Raw genomic sequence first — 24,752 nt, forward strand, 5'->3', positions numbered from 1 at the left:
GCATCAGAACCTGTACCTGCTGATAAATTGCAGACACCCTTTCTGGTGGTAGCCTTGCAAACATATCGCTTGTGTCTAAGTCTGCTCCTATATAAGTGATAGACTGACAGGGCAACAAGGCAGATTTTTCGAAATTTATTGTGATGCCGAGCTGTGAGCAGTCCCATGCTTGTATGAGTTGATGCCTGGTGGTAGCAATAAGGAGCCAGTCATCTAGATACAGAAACACCTGGAATTCCTTGACGCCTCAGGTGAGCCATGACCACTGCCATACATTTGGTGAACACCCTGGGGGCTGTGGTGAGACCAAAGGGCAGAGCTCTGAACTGATAATGACTGGCCCCCAGCCAGAAGTGAAGATATCTCCTGGAGCGCCTGTCCATCTTTATATGGTAGCAAGCATCCTGAAGATCTATAGAGCACATCCAATTGTCCTGACCCAGAAAGGGTAGAATGGACTGTAGCATGACCATCTGAAACTTCGTTCTTTGCACATAACTGTTTAGTCTGCTGAAATCCAGAATTGGTCTCCAGTCCCCTGTCTTTTTTGGTACTAAAAAGAACCTTGAGTAAGTTCTGGATCCATGCTGGTCTGCCAGGACTTCCTGGATGGCTCTTTTTTCTAGCAGTTTTGAAACTTCTATTATTGCTTGCTCCCTCAGATTGGGTGGAACATCTGGGATGGTCTTCCTTGACTGTAAAGGGGGTTGAAGTAAGGGAATTTTGTAACCTCCAGATATAACGGATCATACCCAGATATAACGGACCGTACCCATCTGTCTTGTGTTAACCTTCGCCAGGCTTTTGGGTACAGTGAAAGTCTTCCCCCGACTGCCTCCAGAGATGAGCAGCCAGGCAACCCTTCAGGGATGCTGAAAGGGCTTATCAGAGAAGGATTCTCTGCTGCCCTGGTTTTGCGGACCCCCTCTGCCACGAGGACGGCGTCTACTGTTATTGTTTCCCCCTCTGCCTCTGGAGGAAATATCACTACATGTGTCAGGCAAGGCTCCCTGAGATTTACGAAACCACGTCTTACCACTCTTCTGACTCTTGGGGTAGGGTCTTGAGGGAGTGGAAAAATGGACTCCCATGGCAGAGAGAGTCTTGCCTTCTTGCTCACACCTAGTCAAAGTGTCTTGCTCACACCTAGTCAAAGTGTCTTTCACCTGTGGTCCAAAAAGAAAGGAACCATCAAAGGGAGTGTTGGTGAAAGATGCTCAAAAGGGTTCCGCAAAGTTACACAGCCACATCCAGGCATGCCTCCTAAGGGCCATCCTGGTACCAGCGGCTCTACTCGCCCCATCAGCTGCATAGGAAATGAGCCTCATGGAGGAGTTAACAGTATTAAGCGTCACTAGCTGGGAAGCTACCCTGGCTTGTGCTCCCTCAGCTGTTGGATCTTGGAGGGTATCTCTGAGCTCTTTAAGGAGATCCCTTTGAAGTCAGGTAAAATGACACAGGTAGTTCAGTGACCTCAAAGAGAAGGTCGCTGAAGTGAACATTCTCTTCCCATATCTATCCATCATCCTAGACTCCTTGTTAGGGGGATAGACAGACAAAGAGGTCTCCGCCAACTCTTTTTCTGGTGGCTGCTGCTACCACCATAGCATCAACAAGGACACCTTTTGAAAGGAACTGCTTATCATGGGGTGCTGTAATAAATTTACTAGATCTCCTCGGAGTTGGTTCCACTGTATCCGGAGCTGACCAAGCCTTTCAAGCCACCACTGTCATAAGTGGATCGAAAGGTGGAGACACCCAGGAGGTGAAAGGTCAGGAACCGAAGGCATCCAGAAATACAGACTCATCCTCAGAAGGGGCTAGGGGATTCCAGTTTCCCCTCTGCTTGAGCATTTCCAGGATGTCTGAGAAGGAAACATCTTCAGAGGGGGATCTCAGTAACCCTTCCGATTCATCTAAGTCTGTATCAGAAGTGACAGACTCAGGGGAGTCAATGTGCTTTCTTTTGCACTTCTTCCAAGGGGGCTCCTCTGAGTGATCAGGGGAGGCCTCCGAAGAAGAGGAAACACCCAATGGGGTGTCCTAGAGCATCGGTTCCCTACGCTTGGGGTCTGGAGGAGAAGCAGAGGTTGGCACAGGCACTACAGGGGACAGAACCAGTGGGGCAGATAGTGGAATCGGCTCAGTGGCCAGCACACTCCACATGACATCAAAGGCATCCCTGCCATGATGCAGAGAAAGCTCCGGTTCCAAAGAAATAGGAATCTTTCTCCGCACCGAGGGAGACGGCTCCGAGGCCGATGTAGGAGCTGAGCTCACCTGCGAGGGAGAACGGGGTCGGACAAGGGTCCGATGCCACTCACCCCCTCAGAGCCGACGAGGGAGTTCTGGTACTCAGATCCCTCGATGGATGGCACCACTAAGGGAATCTGAGCTGACATCGGAATCGAAGAAAATAGAGTTATCGGAGCTGACTGTTCCACTATTCGAACCCCAACGAACTCCGGCTCCGAACTTATTTGAGTTGAGAGGAAGAACATCGAGAGAAGTGGACGGAGCTGACACCTGTTGAGGAGGGCTGGACAACAACTTGGCTAGTGCCTGCGACTTTAGCAACCTACTGACCACTTCAGCAACCTACTGACCACTCTCTCCACATCATGATTCGACAGCCTAGAAGATCGAGAGGAGTGGGAGGATCGGTGACTACGCCCGCTCTGAAGCAAAGGAGACAGAGGAGCCAAATGCACCGATTCTAGTGAAGGGGACCTCAGCCTCTTGTGGCTCCACGATGGCTCGAAGCCTCTGATGGAGCCAACAGGGAGATTGTCTTGTCGGTGCCAGCCGGAACCAATGTGGAAGGTAAATCCTGACCTGAAGACGGCTCCGAACTTGGAGCCGACAGCCGAGTGGATTTAGGGATTTCACAGGCTGTAAGCTCTTGGCCGGTGAATCCTGGGGTTTTAAAAGACCCCCAAGAATAATCTTATTCTTATGCTCCTGCAGGACTCTGACTAAAGGCATGGCAGACAGAACAAGAGTCCTGCAGGTGCACAGCACCTAAACAATAGACGCAAGAAGTGTGCCCATCTGTCAGACATTTTCTGACAGCATGAGTCACACTTCTTGAACCCAGAAACCTTGGATTCCTTTGACATCCTTAAAGGTAAAAGGAAAAAAACAATTATAACAATAACAATATACAGTCTACAAAAAACACACTACTATAAAGACTATAGGTAAAGGTTTTTTAGAGAATAGGAAAGCCTCTAACAAATGACTAGCCTACAAGAGAAAGGGGAAGGAAAAGCCTCTAACTTAAACGGCTACCCTGACAAGAAGAGGTAGGGGAGGAGGGGTGAGGGAGAACTCTCTAGGTTAAACGAATTCTACAAGAAAAAGGAGGGATACTACACGCTAAACAACTAACTATCACAAAAAACAAGACTATCATTAATAATAAAATACTAGAAGGGTTGAATTCTAGTGAAGAAAGTTACACAAAAACTTTATACGAGCCTGAGCCAGAAAAAGGACACCTCGCAGCTGAAGCGGCAAACGAGATCTGGGTAGCTATCGCTAGGCATTATGGGATAAGGGGTAGCCTCGAGCCAGTAAACCGCTCTTGAGCTATTGAAGATGGCCGAGTCAGAGCCGAGGATCGGCTCCGATCCCAACCAGCAAGAACAAAGGCGAGATAGACAACTTAACATCATAAGGTATCCTCAAAACAAGAAACAGCCAAAGCCTATGAGATAGGACATCTGAGAGGCATAATGCAGATCTGCCTGATCCATGTCCTGGAGGAAGAGATCATGTTGCTCTGGGACTGGTTTGGTAGATTGTAAGGCTTGAAGGGATTTTAAGCAGACCCCCCCCAGATAAATTGAATGGAAAAATGCCCACCTATATTATCTTTCCTGATTGGCACTTGTCTAGACAAAGGAGAAAAGATGTCTTTGTTTTTTTTAACTTTTTCAGAGTGACATCCACTCACAAGGACTTGAGGCTTGGTCTGTGAGGCTGGACTTCCAATCCAAAAATCTCATTCTCTTTACAAATGAATGAGTTCTGGATTGTCAAGTTCAGTAACAACCAGGAGTTTCTCTTTCATATCTAAATGCCAAGCATCAGAGTAAGGTCCCTACAAGCATCAGTCTGAATAGATGTACTAACATCCCAGTCATGATGACCTCTGAAGAGGCATCATTGGGGAGAAGAGGAAGACATCTGGTCCGGATGCTGTAAATGTGCCTCACTGTTGCTGGCCTTTTTGGGCTGAACAGTTTACTGTGACATGACATGGACAGTGACCGTATGAATAGGTTTCAGAAAAAAAAAAGCAAGGGCACACCAAATTATGTTTTTAACAAATGCATACAGATGAGAAAAAAGCCAAATCTCTTGCAAGTATCCTTTACCTGTTTTGAAATGGAACTTAGATAATTAATCATGTAAGTTAAGTAGCGGATGGTCCATGCTAGGTTGAATTTATTAAATCAATGCTAGGTTTAATTTATTAAATCAGTCACCAAACGTATATTTTTTCCAGAGAGGAAATGTAACAACTACCACCGTCTATCCTGGAGCAGGCAAGAGAGAGAGAAATAGTAGCAGTGTTCTCTCTCGTTTTGGATAACACTATACAATCTAGCTCCTCTTTTTGAGATGGGGCAATTAACGGACTATCAAATTTACCACGCCCAAGTTCCTATAAAATCTCATGCATAGTGGAATGGTTAAATGATTTTTAAGACTTTAAATCATAATGATTATTTTAGCTCCCCAAGAATAAAATACCTGAATTAAAAAAAAACACGTTTCCCCAAAAGAAAAAGTCCTGCCTAATAAGATGACACAATTACTGATCTAAAACCACTATCCTAATCTAACAGCTTGTTTAGTGTAGGTTTTCACTTCCTTTTCTCAAGAGACATCTTTGATATGAACTAAGAGAATGTTACAAAACCCAGAATAATGTTTTAAGGATCTACAGTATTCCCTTGCCAGTGGCATTGCATATGCCTAGTGTCTCCTGCAATCTCTTGACAGTCCACTGTTGATCAGTAAAATGGCTTGAGCACATTCAAAAGTTAATAGGAATGTTCTGTAGGGTCTACTTCAAGAAAGAAAAATAGAAGTTATGTTCTTACCATAACGTTCCATGTTAGTTGTCTTCTTCTCGCCTTCTTCTTGCTGGATGGGTTCGGAGCCGACCTCGGCTCCACTGCCACTCTAAAAGCTCGAGAGTTGGTTCCACCGGCTCGAGGCTCCCCTTATATCCCACAATGCTAGGCGAGAGTTACCTCAGATCTCGTTTGTAAGCTAACCCCAGCTTATAATAGTAACAGAATAATTCTAAAACAGAGTCCACCTCTAATAACAGGAAGAAGAAGGGTGACCTACATCCTGATCCAGGAAATATGCACAACAGCATATGCCTAAGAAAGAGGTGGTAGAAAGAGAGGTCACGATCACAACTCCTCTAGGTCTGTCCAGGCCAGGGGAAGGAGGGTGGGGCCTTAAGAAGAAGGCGAGAAGAAGACAACTAACATGGAGCGTTATGGTAAGAACATAACTTCTATATGTTAAGTTGTCTATCTCGCCTTCATTCTTGCTGGATGGGACCGCGTCCCTAGCACCTTGTCCCGGGTGGCCTAACGGAACAGACTCCCGAGAACAGTGGAACCAAAATTAGCTCTATGCCTAGAAGCTAAATCCAACTTATAATGAGAAATAAAAGTGTGAGGAGTAGCCCAAGTAGCCGCTGCACAAATGGTGTCAATAGGCAGTCTGTCTTGGAAGGCTAAAGAAGTAGCCAAAGCTCTGGTGGAATGGGCTTTAGGTTTATTAGGCAATTTTTGTTGTCTAATTTCATATACCAGGGAAATCAAGGATGTTGGCCATCTGGATAATGATACCTTTGAAACTGAAAGTCCCTTTCTGCTTTCCGCATAGGAGACAAACAGCTGATCAGATTTTCTGAATTGTTTTGTTCTATCCAAGTAGTACCTCAATTGACGATGAACATCCAGGCAGTGTAATTTTTGTTCAGACCTATTGGAATACTCTGGAAAAAAGACAGGGAGGTCAATGCTTTGGTTTAGATTTGATGTCGAGACCACTTTAGGCAAAAAGGACGGGTTAGTTCGTAAGGATACTCTGTCCTTATGAAACAAAAGATAAGGAGGACGACAACTGAGTGCTTGAAGCTCTGAAACTCTTCTAGCTGATGTAATAGCTACCAGAAAGAGTTTTCCATGATAACAATTTCAAGGAACAGGAAGCTGCAGGTTCGAAAGGGGAAAGAATCAAAGAAGCAAGAACTAAATTTAGGTCCCAAGGAGAAGGAGGATTTCTTATAGGAGGTCTGAGAAGAAAAACTCCTTTCAAAAAGGCTTTGCAAAGTTTGTGGGACATTAGGGCAGATTCAGAAATACCCACATGGAAGTTAGAAATAGCTGCCAATTGAACCTTAAGTGTAGATGGAGATGAACCTGCATGGAAGAGTTCAGCTAGAAAATCAAGGACTAGTTGGATGGAAGCGGTGAAAGGATCTATGTCCTTTCCTTGTGCCCAATATGAGAAGCGTTTCCACTTACTCAAATAAATCTTTTGAGTGGAAGATTTATGGGAAGCTATCAATATATCTCTAACAGAGTGAGATAATTGAGGAAGCCTGGCTACGGTTGGAACTGGAGGAACCAAGCAGTGAGGTTCAGAGAGGGAGGGAGCGATGAAACTGACCCGACTGATGGATCAAAAGATCTGGAACTAGGTCCAGATTCCAAGGTCGCTCCAAGAGAAAACGATGTAGAAAGGGGAACCACACTTGTCGAGGCCAGTAAGGAGCAATGAGGATCAAGGAGGCCTTCTGAGCAATAGCTTTCTGAACTACTTGAGAGATCAGTGGGAAAGGAGGAAATGCATACAGAAGTCCCCGGGGCCAAACTTGGACTAGAGCGTCTCTGCTGGGTTGGCCTGGTAAAGGGAATAGAGTGAAATATTCTCTGCACTTGCTGTTTTGGGGAGTAGCAAAAAGATCGCAGCAAGGCTGACCCCACTTGAGAAAAATTTCTCTCACTACAGAGTCTTTCAGAGACCACTCGTGAGGCATGAGAATAGCTCTGCTCAACTTGTCCGCAATATGATTGGACTTCCCGGGGATGTGCGTTGCTATCAGAAAACGCTGAGAAGAAATCGCCCATTGCCACAGTCTGAGTGCTTCTCGACACAGGCGGTATGATCTGGTTCCGCCTTGTTTGTTGATGTACCACACTACAGACATATTGTCTGTCTGGATTGCAATTGTTCCCAAGGGAAGAGAGTCTTGAAGGGCTTGCAACGCTAAAAGCACTGCTCTCATCTCCAGAACATTTATGTGCAAGTGGCATTCGTTTGGTTGCCATGTGCCCTGGACTGTCCTGCCCTGATAATGCCCCCCCCACCCGATCAGGGAGGCATCCGTTGTCAGTGTAGCAACCGGAGGAGGTGGAACAAAGGGTCTTCCGACAGGAGCTGGGGAAGACATCCACCACATGAGATGCTTTTGCACCTGCGTGATCACAATGGTGTGAGACATTGGAAGTTCCTGGTATGACCATTGAGTAAAAAGCATCCACTGAAGGATCCGCATGTGGTATCTGGCTAATGGAAGGAGAGGTATGGTCGCTGCTATAATTCCCAACACCTTTAGAACTAACCTGGCTTTGATTCTGTTGTTGTTGAGAAGGAGTGATACCAATTTGTGAATGTCTGATATCCTTTGATGTGTTAGCCTTGCAGACATGTTTATAGTATCTAGATTTGCGCCTATGTAGGTAATAGTACGACAAGGCGACAAAACAGACTTTCGCAATTTATTGAAATACCCAGTTTTTGACAAGCGAAAAGTATAATCTCTGGCCATCAGAAGGAGATGCTTGGTGGGAGCTGTGAGGAGCCAGTCGTCCAAATATGGAAACACCTGGAATCCTTGTCGTCTCAGGTGAGAAGCTACCACTGCCATGCATTTGGTAAACACCGGGGGCAGTGGTGAGACCAAAGGGCAGGGCCCTGAACTGAAAATGACTGGTTCCCAGCCTGAAGCGGAGGAATCTTCTGGAGCGTCTGTTCATTTTATGTGATAGCACGCATCCCGAAGGTCTATAGAGCACATCCAGTTTCCTTTGCCCAAAAGGGAAGGATGGATTGCAGCGTGACCATCCGAAATCTTGTTTTCTTGACTGATTTGTTCAAGACACTGAGATCCAATATCGGTCTCCAGTCCCCTGTTTTCTTTGGAACTAAAAGAACCTTGAGTAGATTCCGGATCCTTGTTGGTCTGCTGGCACTGGCTGAATTGCTCTTTTGCAAGCAGTTTTGAAATTTCCAAAGCTGCTAGATCCCTTTGAGCGGGTGGAACATCTGGAAGGGATTTTTTGACTGATTTGGAAAGCGAAGAAGGGGATAGAATAGCCTTCGGAAATGATGGACTGTACCCATTTGTCTTGAGTCAGGGATAGCCAGGCTTCTGGGTACAGTGACAATCTTCCCCGACTGCCTCCGAAGATGGGCAGTCGGGCAACACCTCAGGGATGCTGAAAGGGCTTGTCAGGAAGGCTTCCCGATTGCCCTGGTTCTCGGACCCCCTGCCCCTAGGGCGGCGTCTACCATTGTTATTCCCACCTCTGCCTTTGGTAGGAAAGCGACTCTGTCGTCAGGCGAAGTCCCTTGAGATTGTTTACGGAACCACATCTTTCCACCCTTCTGGCCTTTGGGGTAAGGCCTGGAAGGAGTCGAAAAACGGACTCCGGCGGCAGAAAGGGTCTTGCCATCAGTCTCGCACCTAGTCAGGGTTTCTTTCACTTGAGGACCAAAGAGATGATCCATCAAAAGGGAGTTTGTGAAAGACGTCTTGAAAGGGTCCGCAAAATTGCATAGCCGCATCCAGGCGTGCCTACGTAAGGCCACACCTGTCCCTGCGGCTCTGCTCGCTCCATCAGCCGCGTAAGAAAGGAGGCATGGAGGAGTTGGATATGGAATTAAGGGTAGCCAGCTGCGTGTTCATCTTGTCTTGGAAACCCGCAGCTGTAGGATCCTTTAACATTTCACTCACTTCCTTGATCAAGTCCCTTTGAAGACGAGTGAAATGGCACAGGTAGTTCAGCGAACGCATGGTAAATGTCGCTAAGGAGAACATCCGCTTCCCGTACCTATCCATGGACCTCGATTCCTTGTTAGGTGGATGGACAGGCACTGAAGGATCAGCCAGTTCCTTCTTTGTGGCAGCAGCTACCACCATAGCATCCACAGAAACTCCTTTTGTTAAAAATTGCTTGTCTGCTGGAGCTGTGATGAACTTAGAGGGTCTCCTGGGAGTGGGGTCCACTGAATCAGGAGCCGTCCATGCCTTCTTAGCAACCACCTGCATGAGGGGGTGAAGGGAGGGACACCCAGGAGGTGGAAGGGCGAGAGCCAAACGCCTCAAGATACACAGATTCGTCCTCCGAAGGGTTGAGGGCTGGCCAATTTCCCTCTGTTTCAGGATCTCCAGAATGTCTGCAAATGAGACATCTTCAGAAGGGGAACGGGGAACCCTCAGAATCATCCAAATCTGTGTCTGGCGTGATGGACTCAGGTGAGTCAATGTGTTTCCTCTTACACTTCCTCTTCCGAGGGGGCTCTTGTGCCAAATCAGGAGAGGCCTCGAAGAGGATGAAATCCCACAGGGGGCTCCTGAGGAGCTGGTTCTCTGCGGTCCGGGATGAGGGAGTGAGTCGACTTACCCTGAGGCAGCATAGAGGGAGGGGCGGACGGAGCCGACTGTGGAGTAGAGCCAGGCTCTAACACACTCCGCATGACCTCGAATGCACCCCTGTCAGGCAGAGCCAGAGGTCCCCGCTCCGAGGAGCTAAGAACCCCTCGGCACCGACAGTGATGGCTCCGAGGCCGATGTCGGAGCCGAACTCACCAGCGCCGAAGCCCCGAGAGGGAGAGGGGGGTCGGACAAGGGTCCGATGCCACTCACCCCCTCGGAGCCGACGAGGGAAGTCCGGCGCCGAGATTCTTCCAAAGAAGAAAACGGAGCCGACGACAGAGCCGAAGACAATTGTATCGGCTCCGACGTAATCACAGTCTTGGTTCCGACGCGACCCGGCTCCGAACTCAAGAGAGTCGAAGGAGGAAATTGTTGATGGACCGGGGCAGGCATCGACTGAGTCGGGCTCTGAAGCATCTGGGCTAGTGCCTCGGACTTAAGTAGTCGACTCACTACCCTCTGAAGGTCATGATCCGACAGCCTCGATGACCTAGAGGAGTGAGACCTTTGGCTCCATTCAGACAGCAGGGGAGATCCTGGAGCCGAATGAACGGAGCCAAGAGATGGTGACCTGGACCTCTTCCTAGTTGTCGGCTCCGAGGGTCTGGTCGGAGCCGACACGGGAACTTCAATAACCTCGGCTCCGGTCGGAGCCGAGGGAGCCACAGAAACTGTGGACTGAGACTTATCGGCTCCAGCCGGAGCCGATAAAGGCAAAGGTTGAGAAACCTGAGGTCTCGGCTCAGAAGCCGGAGCCGAAGACCTAGATGCCTTAGAGGGTTTCCCTGTTGAAACAGACAGGGAATCCTCTGGCTTCAGTAAGCCTCTAAGAATCAATTTATTTTTTCTTTCCTGCAGGACCCTGGGGCTGAAGCCATGGCACACAGCACAGGAGTCCTGCAGGTGCAAAGGCCCCAGACAATAGACACAAGAAGTGTGAGCGTCTGTCAGAGACATTTTCTGACAGCACGCATCACACTTCTTGAATCCGGAGACCTTTGCTTCTTTAGACATTTTGTCTGACAAGTGTACACAAACACCCACACAAACACACAAGTATACCCTTTCAGGTTAACACAAAAAATTTAGTAGTAATACTAGTAATTTAAAACTACAAAAAAAACACACACACTCCACTAGGGAAGGGAAGGCCTATAGGCCCAAGGGAAGAACCAAAGGTTCTTGGGGAAAGAAATGGAAATTTTTTTGGGTAGGGAGTAAAAGTTTTCTAATCTACACTAAGTAAGTAAAAAAATTAACTTAAAGGGGTTTTTAAAAACTAATTTTCACAAGAAAAATAGTACTCACCAGGAACCGGTAGAAACAACCAACCTCGAAGCTGTAGCGGCAAACGAGATCAGAGGTAACTCTCGCCTAGCATTGTGGGATATAAGGGGAGCCTCGAGCCGGTGGAACCAACTCTCGAGCTTTTAGAGTGGCCGAGTCGGAGCCGAGGTCGGCTCCGAACCCATCCAGCAAGAATGAAGGCGAGATAGACAACTTAACATCCCATATTACCGAAGACAGCACTGCCAGGACAACATAGCCAAAACCTGAATTTAACAAACTATTACAATGCTGAAACATTTCACAGGGTAAGTATCCAATTGCTACCATCTAACAACAAAACACCTGACTACCTCAAACCCACCCAGGTGGGGGGGTTATGCCCCCCACAACTCTCAATGTGGGGGCTACACCCCACACCCCCCCCTAAATAAATATATATACCAACTCTGGGATCGCACTATCTGGATACTTATCTTTGAAATCCTTCAGCATTGTGTTCATTCATTAATTTCAGGTTTTGGCAATGTCATCTCAGTAATGTCATTTTTGGTAATGTGGGTTTTTGTTTGTTTGAAGTAGACCTGTTCCGTAATCATCTTTTAAGACTTCTCGGAATTCCATGGCATACTTTTTCTAGATTGCCTGAAGCAGAAACTACCATAAAATAGAAAATAAAGTAATGGGGAGGGTCTCTGTGCAGGATTTTCAACAGAGATGGGAACAATTGCATCACTTCTCTGAAGCACTTTTTTTTTTTTAAACAGACTGAGTAACCCTTCAATGCAGCCACTAAGACTGTATTGCTATGAGGCACAAAGAACAGGCAATTATTTTTAATTAACTTTTTCTACTCCCTTTATCAAGCTTTGCATTACTTAAGCTTTTAGTACAATGTAAACAGAACTTCTTTAAGTCCTCGTTTTTCCTTGACTTCTTAAATTTTCTTTCTTAGCCTACTTCTCAACCGCATGTTCCTTTTTTCTGTAAATCAAAAATTTTGGTGTTTCATTTTAGAAGTTTTCTTAAATATGACATTTCAATGCTATGGAGAAAATAAACAAAACACCAATAAATGAAAAGAAATTATGCCTTACGAGTACAGTTTGTCAGAAGGCAGAAGGAATGATGACTCACCAATAAAACTTCTCAAACAATATTTTGTAATAAAACAAATTAGGTAACTAAAACAAATTAGGAAACTAAAACAATAAGTGAAAAGGTCACTGAAAAACCAATCCGTAAAAACAAAATAAAAACTCCAGCAAAGCTAGAACTTTTACTGAGTGACCTCCCAAACCTCTTGTATCAGAGGCATATGGGATATATGCAAATGACCCTTATGACTCTGCTTGTGCTGACGATATATGCAAATGACCCTTATGACTCTGCTTGTGCTGACGAGGTCATAAGGCTGAAATATGCATATCCACAGCTAGTGGGATTTGGCTATATTGGCTTGAAATTGTCCATTAAAATGACGAAACAAGTCATGGGCATTCCGAATCACCAATTAGCTGAAACACCTGATGTTCATAAGAGTCATTTGCATATGTCCCATGTGTGCCTCTGATACAAGAGGTTTTGGAGGTCACTCAGTGGAAGTTCTAACTTTGGTGGAGTTTTCATTTAATAAAACAAATTAGGCAAAAACCACCACTGAAAATACATTGGAATAGAAAAAGCACTTAAGCAACTAGGAAGTGCAGCCTGCTATCAAAGCCAGTCTTAACAAAACATATGTAAATGTGGTGTTATTACTGAAAAAGAGGCATGGGAGTGAAGTGCATCTCATGGGGGTGCAGGGTAGCATACACTTTTTGCAAAAGACAGTGGTTGAACTGTTTAATTTCTTTTATTCTTGCTTACCACTTTAAATGGCAGTTTATTTTGTCAGATTATTGTTAGTATTTTTTTTTTTTTTTTTTACTTCATCTCCATTTCAGGTGGTGGTAATCTGGTAGGTGTTGCAGAGGACAAAGCCTATGCACTGATGAGCTTCTTTCTGTAGTCTTAAGGTTTGATTTCCCCAGCCATTTGCCTGCTGTGCGACTCTGTCTAGTTAAGTAACTTGTATAATGTGTCTAGGCAGAATGTGATAGAGGTCCATGTGAATCGCTGTTATGCTCCCGCTTAACAAACACATGCACAAAAAATAGAAACTAATTCAAAGGGACTTCAAATTTCTGACCTGAATTCAAGTTATTAATGCTTCCAAGAGTAGTACATGAGGCAACTTCCCATTTAAATGAAATGGGCCTACTAATGCTAGATGAACAACAGTACCAAGAAGGCATTACTTCTCAATGAGGGACCGACCTTATCTGCTTAACAGACTGCATCAGTGAGAAGCTCTCGGGATACAATACTACAAGCATCCTTCTCACAGTATCCCCTGGGACTCCCCTTGACTTTGTACCTTCTACTACTCCAAGATAACATAACTGAAAAGGAGAGGGTGTGATGGAGTACACACTTCAAAGCAGGTCTGCAACAGACTAAACACAAGTCCCAGGTTAAAATGTTCCAATGACATCACGATCTGCCATGAAGACAGTCAGTGAATTGGAAAACAAGCCAAATTCTGTCTCAGCTGGTATACTGTATAGTTTCTGATGCACAGGGATTTCTCAAAGTCCTTGCTATCTAGTTATCCACAAAGAATAGAGAGTCTGTACTGTGTTCCAAGCGACTTTGTAACATACCAGAGTCAAACATGTAGACTGTACACTTTGTAAAAATCATTCATGCAACACTGAACAATTGTTTTAAAGAGATGAGAATATCCATTCATGAGAAGGCTTTTTGAGAATGGCCTTAATGCATTTTAGGAAATCAACTTCGCTGGCAATGCATACCAAGCAGCACTTTACTTTGAGTTCTTAGTCGAAGGACCATGAAAGGGCATTTCTATTAAACAAGTTAAAACTAGAGGCTTATTAATTTTCCTGTGGTTTACTGAACTTATTGAAATTTGCATACTACATTCCAAAAACAGCTGGTTAAGTAACGTGAGGTATATATATGCTACCTCCAAGTCTGAAAAATTCAACACAGCTGGAAAAAATACACCTCCTTAATATGAGAAAGCACAATTAGATGTGTAATAAAATACATACCGTTTTAGCTCTATTGAGATGAGACATTCTGATATAACCCTTGTCATGACGATGAAGATAAAGGCTATAAAATGGGAAGCAGATCCATAAGTAGATGCAAGGAATCCAGACCAAGATAGTGTTCTGGAAACATGAGGTTAAGTCAGGATTATCTTTATGCCAGGTCAAATTCCAGTCCTACAAAAAATTAAAAACAAAACAAATGTCTGTTTTAAAAATCCATAACCACAAAATGCCCATATATGTTTGTTTCTATTACTGTTATATAAAACTGAAGATGTGAAAGTATGCATAAAGTGCACATCACCAATGTACAGAAGTATACAGCTAGTTAAGTTCATAGGTAGGTACTAGGCTATTGGTCCAACGGCCTAAGTAAGCCTATCCAACAAGGTTCCCTGGCTTACGCCACCCAAGAAAGTTAAGTGCTCATCATTTATATCCCATGTAGTCAGCTTAAATGTATTTTTCAAGAATGTGAAAAAAAAACAAAGAAAAATTTACTTGCCCAGCAATCTGATGTTCTATAAAGCAATAAACTGGTTCTCAGAAGCTATAAAATGTGGCACATAAGAACTTTACAGCATGAAACTCAACAGGTATACAGTCATACAGGAAACCATTTTACTGGCACTAAAAAACTTCAATCACAAAGCTAGCATTTCTGAAGGAGTACAGCAAATGGGTCGAGTGTACCATAACTTCATACTGTCAGTAGTAAAGTAATATTACAAAATGTTTTCTACTCATCGATAATGCTAGCATGCACAAATTTAAACTGATCTGCTGACCTTACAACCCACAAGCAGCATGTAGCTCACTAAGGATAAAGTACAGTTTTGTACCTATCATAAATGTAGATGTCCGATAGGTATGCATCTGCAGTCATCACATATGGGTTGTCCTGCCTCAGGCAGCCCTTCGGTTGGCCGGATTCCAAAGTCTGGATCCGGCGTCGGCTGATGTCGCCCCTTCCCCGACGTCAGAGCGCCTGGGGTATAAAAGCGTCAGCCGACGCCATCTTCCTCAGTTTTTCTTGCCCCAGATGCCAGGTGCCCTCTAAGGAAGGCTAAATTTGGAGAAATGCAATAAATTCCAAACATGCACAAAAATATATACATATATAAAAACAAATACACCATAATAGATAACCCCAGCTAGCTATGAGAGGGGAATGTACCCAAGAAATACCACAGAGGGGAAGGAGGGAGGGTAAACTTGACTGCAGATGCATACCTATCGGACATCTACATTTATGGTAGGTACAAAACTGTACTATGTCCTTCAAGGATGCTTCTGCAGTCATCACATATGGGTAGAATACCATAGCCAATCTGGGGGTGGAGGATCTATGTAAAGGATGATGTAGCTAAAATGCCCTGCAGGACTGCCGTAGCAAAGCCTGCTCTGGACCTGGAATATAAAGGTAAGTTGTAATGCTTGGAAAATGTATGCACGGAGCTCCATGTAGCAGCTTCTAAAATGTCCTTGGTAGCCACCCCTCTTAAGAAGGCTGTGGAGGTGGCTGTGGCTCTGGTCGAATGAGGTCTGATGTTAGCTGGTGCAGTTTTTCCAGGAAAGGAGTAACAGAAACGAATGCAATTTCCTATCCATTTTGAAATTGTCTGTTTTGAAATTGCTTTTCCTTGTATACCAGCAGCATATGCTACAAACTGGTCAGTTTTTCTGTAATTTTTAGTTCTGTCCAAGTAGTAGCACAACTGTCTGTGTATGTCCAGGGTGTGCAGAAGCTTTTCCCCTTTGTTTTGTGGATTTGGAAAGAAGGTAGGCAGGTGAATAGCTTGGTTTAATGAGACCCTAGATACCACCTTTGGCATAAATGAAGGATTGGTTCTCAATGAGACTCTGTCTTGATGAAAAATAAGAAATGGCTGTACTGCCATGAGGGCCTGTAACTCAGATACTCTTCTTGCTGAGGTTATGGCCAGAAGGAAGGCAGTCTTCCATGAGAGGAACTGTAGTTCTGCAGATGCTGCTGGTTCAAAGGGAGGCAGTGTTAGTTTTTCCAACACGTTAAGGTCCCAAGTAGGCAGTGGTGGTTTCCTTGGAGGATTGATGTTTTTAATTCCTCTTAGAAACTGTCTTAGCAGAGGATGAGAGAAGACAGGAGGATCAGTGTTGTACTCTGCTGAAACTGCTGAAGCATGAATTTTAATGGAAGAGTAAGACAGGCCATTGTGGAGCATTTCTGCTAAATATTCCAGGATATGCGCCATGTTCATAACTGTTGCATCTAGGCCCTTTGAGGTGCTCCAGGTGTGAAATCTTTTCCATTTTGCTGAGTATGCCTTTCGTGTGGAAGGCCTGCGAGCTTCCATGATGATATCCTTCACTTTCTTGGATAGCTTATCCTGGTGATGAGTCAAGGTATTTTCCAGGCAGCTAGCTGTAATGTTTTCAGGTTGGAATGCAGAGTTTTGTAATTGTGCTGTGTCAGGAGAAGCGGCCATTGTGGCAGAAGCCATGGTTTTGTCCGTGACATGCTCTTTAGCAATGGGTACCAGTGCTGTCTTGGCCAGTCCGGAGCTATCAGAATCACTCTTGGCTGCTCTGCCCTGATCTTCAGTAAGACCTTGGTCATTAATGGAAGAGGTGGGAATGCATACACTGTTAGATCCCTCCAGCTGAAAGAGAGAGCGTCCACTTTCCATGCTTGTGGGTGATATGTCCTTGTACAGAATTTGCCCAGCTGATGATTGTGTGTGGAGGCAAAGAGGTCTATGTCCGGTCTCCCCCATGATTGTGTTATCTGATGGAAGATGTCTGGGTGCAGCATCCATTCCTGTGCATCCATGTTGTTCCTGCTTAAGCTGTCCGCCAGTATATTGTCTTTTCCTGGTACAAACTGGGATTGCAGCTGTATATTGAGAGTCCCCATAGATTCATTGCCAGTCTGCAAAGAGGGTAGGAATGGGTGCCTCCTTGCTTGTTTATGTACCACATAACTGTAGTGTTGTCTGTCCTTATTAGCAGGTGGCCTTGATGTAGAAATAACTTGAAGGCCTCGATTGCATGCATCACTGCCAGCATTTCCTTTTGGTTTATGTGCATGCGTAGCTCTTTTTGTGAGCATAGTCCATGAATGCATCTTCCTTCCATGTGCGCTCCCCATCCGTGATCTGAAGCATCCATTGTAATGGTTTGGCTGGCTATTGGTTTGCTGAAGGGCAAACCCCTGTTTGACTGACTTGCTTGAGCCCACCACAGAAATTCCCTTTGAAGGCATGGGATGAGTGGTATCAAAGTTTCCAAGCTGTGACTGTGCTGAGTCCATAAACTCCTTCGGTACCATTGGAGTTTCCTCATATGTAGCCTTGCTTGAGGAATCAGAAGAATGCAAGAAGCCATGTAACCCAGGGCCCTGCATGATTTTCCTTGCAGTCAGCTGAGTTTGTCTTGACAGGTTTTTGAAGTAATCCGGTAGTTGGTTTTTGTTTTTCTTCTGTGAGGAAAGCCATCTGGGTGGTTGTGTCTAGATCCGCACCCAGAAAAGTTATTCTTTGGGATGGTACAAGTCTTGACTTGTGAATGCTGACTGTATATCCCAAGGCCTGAAGAAGATAGATGGCATAATTCAAGTGATTTACCAAAATTTGTTGGCTGTCCGCTTGTATAAGGCAGTCGTCCAGATACGGGTATATTTGCATCTCCTGAAGTCTGCAGTGTGCAATTACTGATGCCAGGCATTTCGTGAATACTCTGGGTGCAGTAGATAAGCCAAAGAGCAATGCTGAGAATTGATAATGCTCTGAACCTGCAAGAAATCTGAGGTGTCTTCTGCAGCTTTGTCTGATAGGGACATGCAGGTATGCCTCCTTGAGGTCCAGAGTTACCAGCCAAGACCCCTTGCCCAGCATGGAAAGGAGTTGCTGTAGAGTCAGCATTTTGAATTTTGGCACAATGAGATAAGTATTTAGTGCGGACAAGTCGAGAATAGGCCTCCATTGCTTTTCTTTTCTTGGAACAAGGAAGAGTCTGGAATAAAATCCTTGGCCTTGTTCTGCGAGAGGAACCTTTTCTATTGCTTTCATTTTCATTAAGTTGGAGATTTGTTTCAAAGCCTCTGCCCTTTGATTTGGTGGCAGGTCTGGCATGCCTTTTCTTTTCGGTAATGTGTGGAAATGGAACCTGTATCCTTTGTCTATTACTTGTAGTGTCCATTTGTCCCTTGTAATAATGTGCCAATTTTCTGAAAATAAGGAAAGCTTTCCACCCAAAGGTGCTTCCAGTTGAGCCCTGGTTAGCGGTGTCAGGGTAAAGTCATTGAGTCTGTCCTTGTGCAGCAGTTGTAGGCCCTGCACTACCTCTCTGGTTGGGATGCTGCCATTGACGTCCTCTGTAGGAGCCTCTAGCTTGCCCTTTACCTCTGGCACGCCTGTTCTTGCCTCTCTGAAATCTGTCTGTGTCTGGAAAGGACTAGTTCTTGGAAGGCCAATTTCTGCTGAATCTTGGTGGCTGGACCTGCATAAAATCTTTGACTGTTTGTACAGGTTTTGCCTTTTCTTCAAATTTCTTTAAGACCTCCTGAGCAGTGGTGCCAAATAACTTTTGCTTTTCCAGTGGAGCATCCAGAAGCTTTGCTTTAACATGGTCTGGCAGAGATTGTTCCTTCAGCCAAGCATGTCTACGTATAACTGCACCTGTCATAGCTGACCTACATGAAGCTTCCAATGCATCATAACCACACTGCAAAAAATGGTTGCTAACCTGTTGAGAGTTATGTACCAGATCCTGAAGTGATTTGCGATCTAGGGGTTCAGGTGAAGACAGCTTTTTATGCAATTCATCTAACAAATATTCTTGGTACTGTATCATATGGAATTGACAGTTTAAAGCCCTCATAGCAAGGGTGGCAGAAGTATACACTTTTTTACCCCATCGCTCTAAAGCCCTGGACTCCCTTTCAGAGGGAAGTGGATTTTTTGTAGTGGCAGCTGTAACCCCTTTAGGGCCCTGGGAAATAGTTTCTGGATCAGCAGAGTGGGCCTTGTAAAGGAAAAGATGCGATTCCGGGACCCTGTAGTACCTATCAGGTTTGGCAGGAGCCAGAGGGAGAGTGTCAGGGGTTGTGCTAGATTCTGAGTACACATCATCAATGACATTCAAAACAGGGGGAATAGCCAAAGGTCTATGCGGAGGCAAATGCAAGAAGGTCCTTAATCTCTTCCTGGAATCAGAATTCCTGGCCCTGCCATTGGAAATGCTCCCTCATAGTGTGCAAAGTTTCCCCAAAAGACAGTTCTTCAGGAGGGGAGGCCGAAGGGATAGATTCTTCTGCATCTGAATCCTCGTAGGCCGAAAAAGCCTCCTCCTGGTAGTCCGAGAGGGCAGAGCCAGCAGAGGCCTCATCTGAGGAGAGGGGATCAGAGGGCTCAACCCTGGGCATTTTTGCTGTAGAAGGTTGAGAGCCCCTGTCCGGATGAGGCTGAGAGCCCCTAATTAATGAAATAAGGTCCTTTGCTAGACTAAGGATCTGAGAACCTGTAGTGGGTCCCTGAGGGATAACCCTGGGAGGCATAGATTTTGAGTGTTTAGCAGCTTTAGCCCTAGAGAATGCCTTAATAGACATGGATGCAGGAGGCCTGGCTGCACCACGTGTTGGTGTAGTTTTGTCTAAGGGAATGGTGTCGGAAGGTTCCTGGACACCAGATTCCAAAGGAGATTCAACAACCGAGACAGAAGTGGCCTCCGGGGCCGAGGTTGTCGGTTGTACAGTTTCGGAGGACTGGTAGGCCTGGCCGCGGTTTCGGGTGTCGGTCCTTGTCCTTGCGTTTCTTCATTAAATGTGAAGTCGGAGTCTCCGACGACATTTTGTAAGCAAAACTAGCCCCAAAAAAATCCTCTGCAAACTCCGACCGACGTCTTAGAGTGCGTCGGTTGAAGGAAGCACAGGCGGAACAGGCCGAGACATCGTAGTCTGGGCCTAGGCAAGGTAGGCAGTAAGAGTGGAAATCCTTATGAGGTATTTGTTTCCCACAAGTTAAGCAATTATTAATTTTATCTGACATCGGCTGAGGCAAGAGAGAGTCCCCAACGGGGTACTTAGCTTTTGAAGTCTTCGGTTTAGCTGAATTACAGGAGCTGGCCGACCGGCACTTGCGAATTGCTTCTGCTTCGGGCACCACGCGGCAAGAAAGACGGAGGAAGATGGCGTCGGCTGACGCTTTTATACCCCAGGCGCTCTGACGTCGGGGAAGGGGCAACATCAGCCGACGCCGGACCAAGACTTTGGAATCCGGCTGACCGAAGGGCTGCCTGAGGCAGGACAACCCATATGTGATGACTGCAGATGCATCCTTGAAGGACATCTACACGCTAAACACATTCCCTTTCATCAGAGTGTATTATTTAGCTACCTCCCCAGTGGATGATTCCCATACTTTTTTTAACACGTACTAAAAAGCAATACTTAACAGTTTTTCTCCCTATGCAGCATTTCTATGAGTCTGCTTCCTTGCAGCCAAGTGAAATTTCATGATACTTTTTTTGGAAATATGTCTCCCTTGCTGTTTCATCACTATGTCTATTATTTCTGAAAGTCTTTGCTTAAGGAAAACGAAACACAAGGTACATTTAGCTATTATTTGCTATTGCACACCCACTGAAGTCATAAAGGTGTTGCGGCTCAAAATTCAAACTGGAAATCTATCTCCAAGGTAAATAACATTGGAGGCAGAATATTTTTAAAGTAGGGGCAAATCTCACAGAAATAAATGCAATTTCTTGAAATGAAACATGCAGAATAATGTTCAGGAGGACAAGTGTGGTTTAAGGGAAGACAAAATTTATGAAACATACAAAAGCATATAGCAAGGTCATTTACAATGAGAATGAGCAGTGATACATGGTCTGGACATTGTGGTGCAAAATATATGTGACAGCAAATCACTTTAAAGATCCCTCTAGTGGAGACACTTCCCAATCAATGCCAGAGAATTTTTTTAAACTAAAACTTAAGCTTGCAAGTACAATGGCACTACATTGCCACAACACAGCTGATTAATGCATATTTTACTTTTTCCTGCACCTTCATATACTAGGTTACATGTTCCTGTACATAGCTCATTAAGGCTACCATGAAACACATCTTGTAGAAGTAAGTCATCGTCCTTGGCCCATACACTGCATGCTAGGTATCTGCTCTCAAGTTGACAACCTCAAATTAGTTGGCAGGGCTTCCTCCCCTTTCTAGGATGGTTGCACAGTCATCAGCTGCTGTGTCTCACCCTCCACTACTTGGCTCGCTAGCAACAGAATCAACAATCCATCTCTGGTCAAATGGATTGTAGTTGGGTCTTTTCCTGTACACCAAAAAGCTAGACAAGTCTGAAACTTGACTTCAACAGCTATGATGATTTTTCCCTCTGTTTCCATAATACCCAGCTTTTCTTTAATCTGTGGTTTGACAAGGGTGGATAGATCAAAGGATATGTTAGGAAGAAAGTTTGAAAAGAAAGGACACATTCTGAAAGAATGCCTTATAAGCTTCAGTGAAATATGAGAGGCACAGCCAAGCATGACAATTAAGAACTATGGTAGCACCTGCTATCTTAGCTGCACCATCAACTGAGATACATGCAAGTCACATCCTGAGGTTTAAAACTGAAGATATAGTGACGATCTGTACCTTCAACTTACTCCTGGGCTGTCACTGGCCAGCTCCTGCTGGAAAAATAACATGTGTGATGCATAGTTTAGTAGCCATAAAATGAATATAGATGATACATACACACACTTTCCAGAGTCAACCAATATAGATTCTTTATAAGAAGGCTGGACATCAGGTTTCTACAGAGGAGGAGCCTTTTGCAGGAGTCTGAAAGGCTTCTTGCAGGATCTTCTCAAGAGAGGAGTCCTGGGTCTGTTGGTCATCACACCTTCTACCTCATCACTGCCAGTACTTTCCTAAAAGTACAGTTTTGTACCTACCATAAATGTAGATGTTCGAGTGTTCACACTGCTGTAGTCATCACACTTGGGTTATCCTGCCATCAGGCGGTCCCGCAGTCGGCCAGAGTTCCAAAGTCTTGGTCTGGCGTCGGTTGCTGTCGCTTCTTCCCTGACGTCAGTGCGCCAGGGGTATATAAGAGGCATTCGACATCATTTTCTTCAGTTTTTCTTGGCCCAGATGTCAGGTGCCCCCAAGTAGGTAGGCAATACATATTGCTAATAAAAGATATAAAAGGAATACCTTCGGTTACAAGCAAATACACCACAAAGGCTGTACAGGATGGAAAGGTATAGAAAAGTTCAGCTAGGTCAGAGGGGATGGAAGGAGGGTAACCTGGACTGCAGCAGTGTGAACACTCGAACATCTACATTTATGGTAGGTACAAAACTGTACTATGTTCATCATGTTACACTACTGCAGTCATCACACTTGGGTTGAATCCCAAAGCTAAGAATGGGCGGTGGAACTAAACAGGGTTTGGAGAAGCTAGTAGGCCCTGCAGAACTGCAGTGGCAAAGCCAGCTCTGGTTTTAGAGTATAGAGGTAAGTGATAGTGCTGGGTGAAGGTGTGCACTGAACTCCAAGTTGCAGCCTCCAAAATATCCTTGGTTGGTACCCCTCTGAGGAAGGCTGTTGATGTTGCTCTAGCCCTGGTGGAATGGGGCCTAATGTTACCAGGTACAGGTTTCCCATGGTGTGTGTAGCAGAAACGGATACAATGTCCTAGCCATTTTGAAATGGTCTGTTTTGAGATGGCCTTTCCTTGTGATCCTGCAGCATAGGATACAAAGAGCTGGTCAGATTTTCTGAAAGCCTTAGTTTTATCCAAGTAATAATGTAATTGCCTGTGAATGTCCAAAGAGTGTAGGATCTTTTCCCCTTTGGTCTGGGGGTTTGGATAAAAGGTGGGCAAATGAATGGTTTGGTTTAGGGCCACACTGGATACCACCTTTGGCATAAAGGAAGGGTTAGTTCGTAAAGCGACTCCGTCTTGATGAAAAATGATGAAAGGCTCCACTGCCATTAGGGCCTGTAGCTCTGAGACTCTTCGTGCTGAAGTTATTGCTAGCAGCAGGGCAGTTTTCCATGATAGAAACTGTAAATCAGCTGTAAAAGCTGGTTCAAAGGGCGGTAGTGCAAGTTTTTCCAAAACAAAGGTGAGATCCCAAGTTGGTGCTCTCCGGGGCGGTCTTATGTTCTTAGCCCCTCTGAGGTACTGTCTTAGTAATGGATGTGAAAATATAGGAGGATCCATGTTGTATTGAGCTGAAATAGCTGAGGTGTGGATCTTAATAGATGAAAAGGAAAGTCCTTTGTGCAACATCGCAGTTAAATATTGTAGAATCTGAGAAATATTTGGGACAAGGGGATTCTGGCCTTTAGCCTGGTTCCAGGTGCAGAATCTTTTCCATTTGTCTGAATAGGTTTTCCTGGTGCTGGGCCTCCTGGCATCCAGAATGACATCCATAACAGCTTTAGAGAGAAGTGTTGACTGGTTGTTTAGGTAATTTGCCATGCAGCCAGATTTAAAGTCTTGAGCTGGCTGTGTAGAATATGATTGTTTTGCTGAGTGAGCAGGTGAGGAATGTGAGGTAAAATCCATGGTGGGCCTTGAGCCATGTTCCTTAGTATTGGATACCAACGTTGGTGTGGCCGGTCTGGAGCAATGAGTATCATTTGTGGCCTCTCTAATCTGGCTTTCAGCAGCACCTTTGCCAGAAGAGGCAGTGGAGGAAAGGCATACGCTGTTAATGTTTTCCAACTGAATGAGAAGGCGTCCACTTTCCAAGCTAGTGTGTGGTATGTCCTTGTGCAAAATTTCCGTAGTTGGTAGTTTTGGGGGGGGGGGCAAACAGATGTCTGGGCTCCCCCATTTTTGAGTTATCATTGCAAATACTTGTGGATCTAGTTTCCACTCGTGAGGATCTATGATGTTTCTGCTAAGATCATTTGCCAATGTGTTTTTCTTTCCTGGCAGGAATTGTGCTTGTAGTTGAACTTGGTAGGTCACTGCTGTGTTCCACAAGGTCATTGCTTGCCTGCATAGGGGGTAGGAATGTGTGCCCCCTTGCTTGTTTATGTACCACATCACTGTGGTGTTATCCGTCTTTATTAGTAGTTGTCCTGGATGTAGGAGGTCCTTGAAAGCTGTTTGATATGTAGACGCCTTTGATCTGCAGACTATTTGCCCTGAATACACTGTCCTGCCATGTGTGCTTCCCAGGCATAATCCGATGCATCCGTTTTTACAGTTTGCCTGGCTGTGGGTAAGGTAAAAGGCTGACCCTTGTTGAGGTGACATGCCTGAGCCCACCATAGAAACTCCTGTTGAAGGCAGGGAATTAGTGGTATTATTGTTTCCAGGCTGTGGCAAGTCCATACGCTTTTCAGGTACCATTGTAATTTCCTCGTATGCAGTTTGGCATATAGTATTAGTAGTATGCAAGATGCCATGAATCCCAAGGCCTGCAGAATTTTTCTTGCAGGGAGTTGGGTCTTTGTTGCCATCATTTTGAAGTATTGAGTCAGTTGTCCTTGCTTGTCTGGCGTGAGATAAGCAATCTGGGCCGTTGTATTTAAGCTGGCACCCAGGAATATTATGTTTTGTGAGGGC

The 24,752-nt window shown here is 45.1% G+C and overlaps 1 protein-coding gene across 2 annotated transcripts in view; it reads right to left on the minus strand.

Moving 5' to 3' along the window:
• ABCC1 (ATP binding cassette subfamily C member 1) overlaps window positions 1–24,752 on the minus strand; it is a 1,301,041-nt gene that overhangs the window by 1,058,740 nt on the left and 217,549 nt on the right. For both annotated transcript variants that reach the window (XM_044089159.1, XM_044089158.1), the window contains exon 2: window positions 14,167–14,343. In XM_044089159.1, coding sequence (XP_043945094.1) covers window positions 14,167–14,343 — 177 coding nt within the window. The remainder of the gene's footprint in view (window positions 1–14,166; window positions 14,344–24,752) is intronic.

Source organism: Protopterus annectens, chromosome 12.part0 (genome assembly GCF_019279795.1).
Source record: "Protopterus annectens isolate FY-2018-M chromosome 12.part0, PAN1.0, whole genome shotgun sequence".
In the NCBI taxonomy this organism is placed as follows: domain Eukaryota; kingdom Metazoa; phylum Chordata; order Ceratodontiformes; family Protopteridae; genus Protopterus; species Protopterus annectens.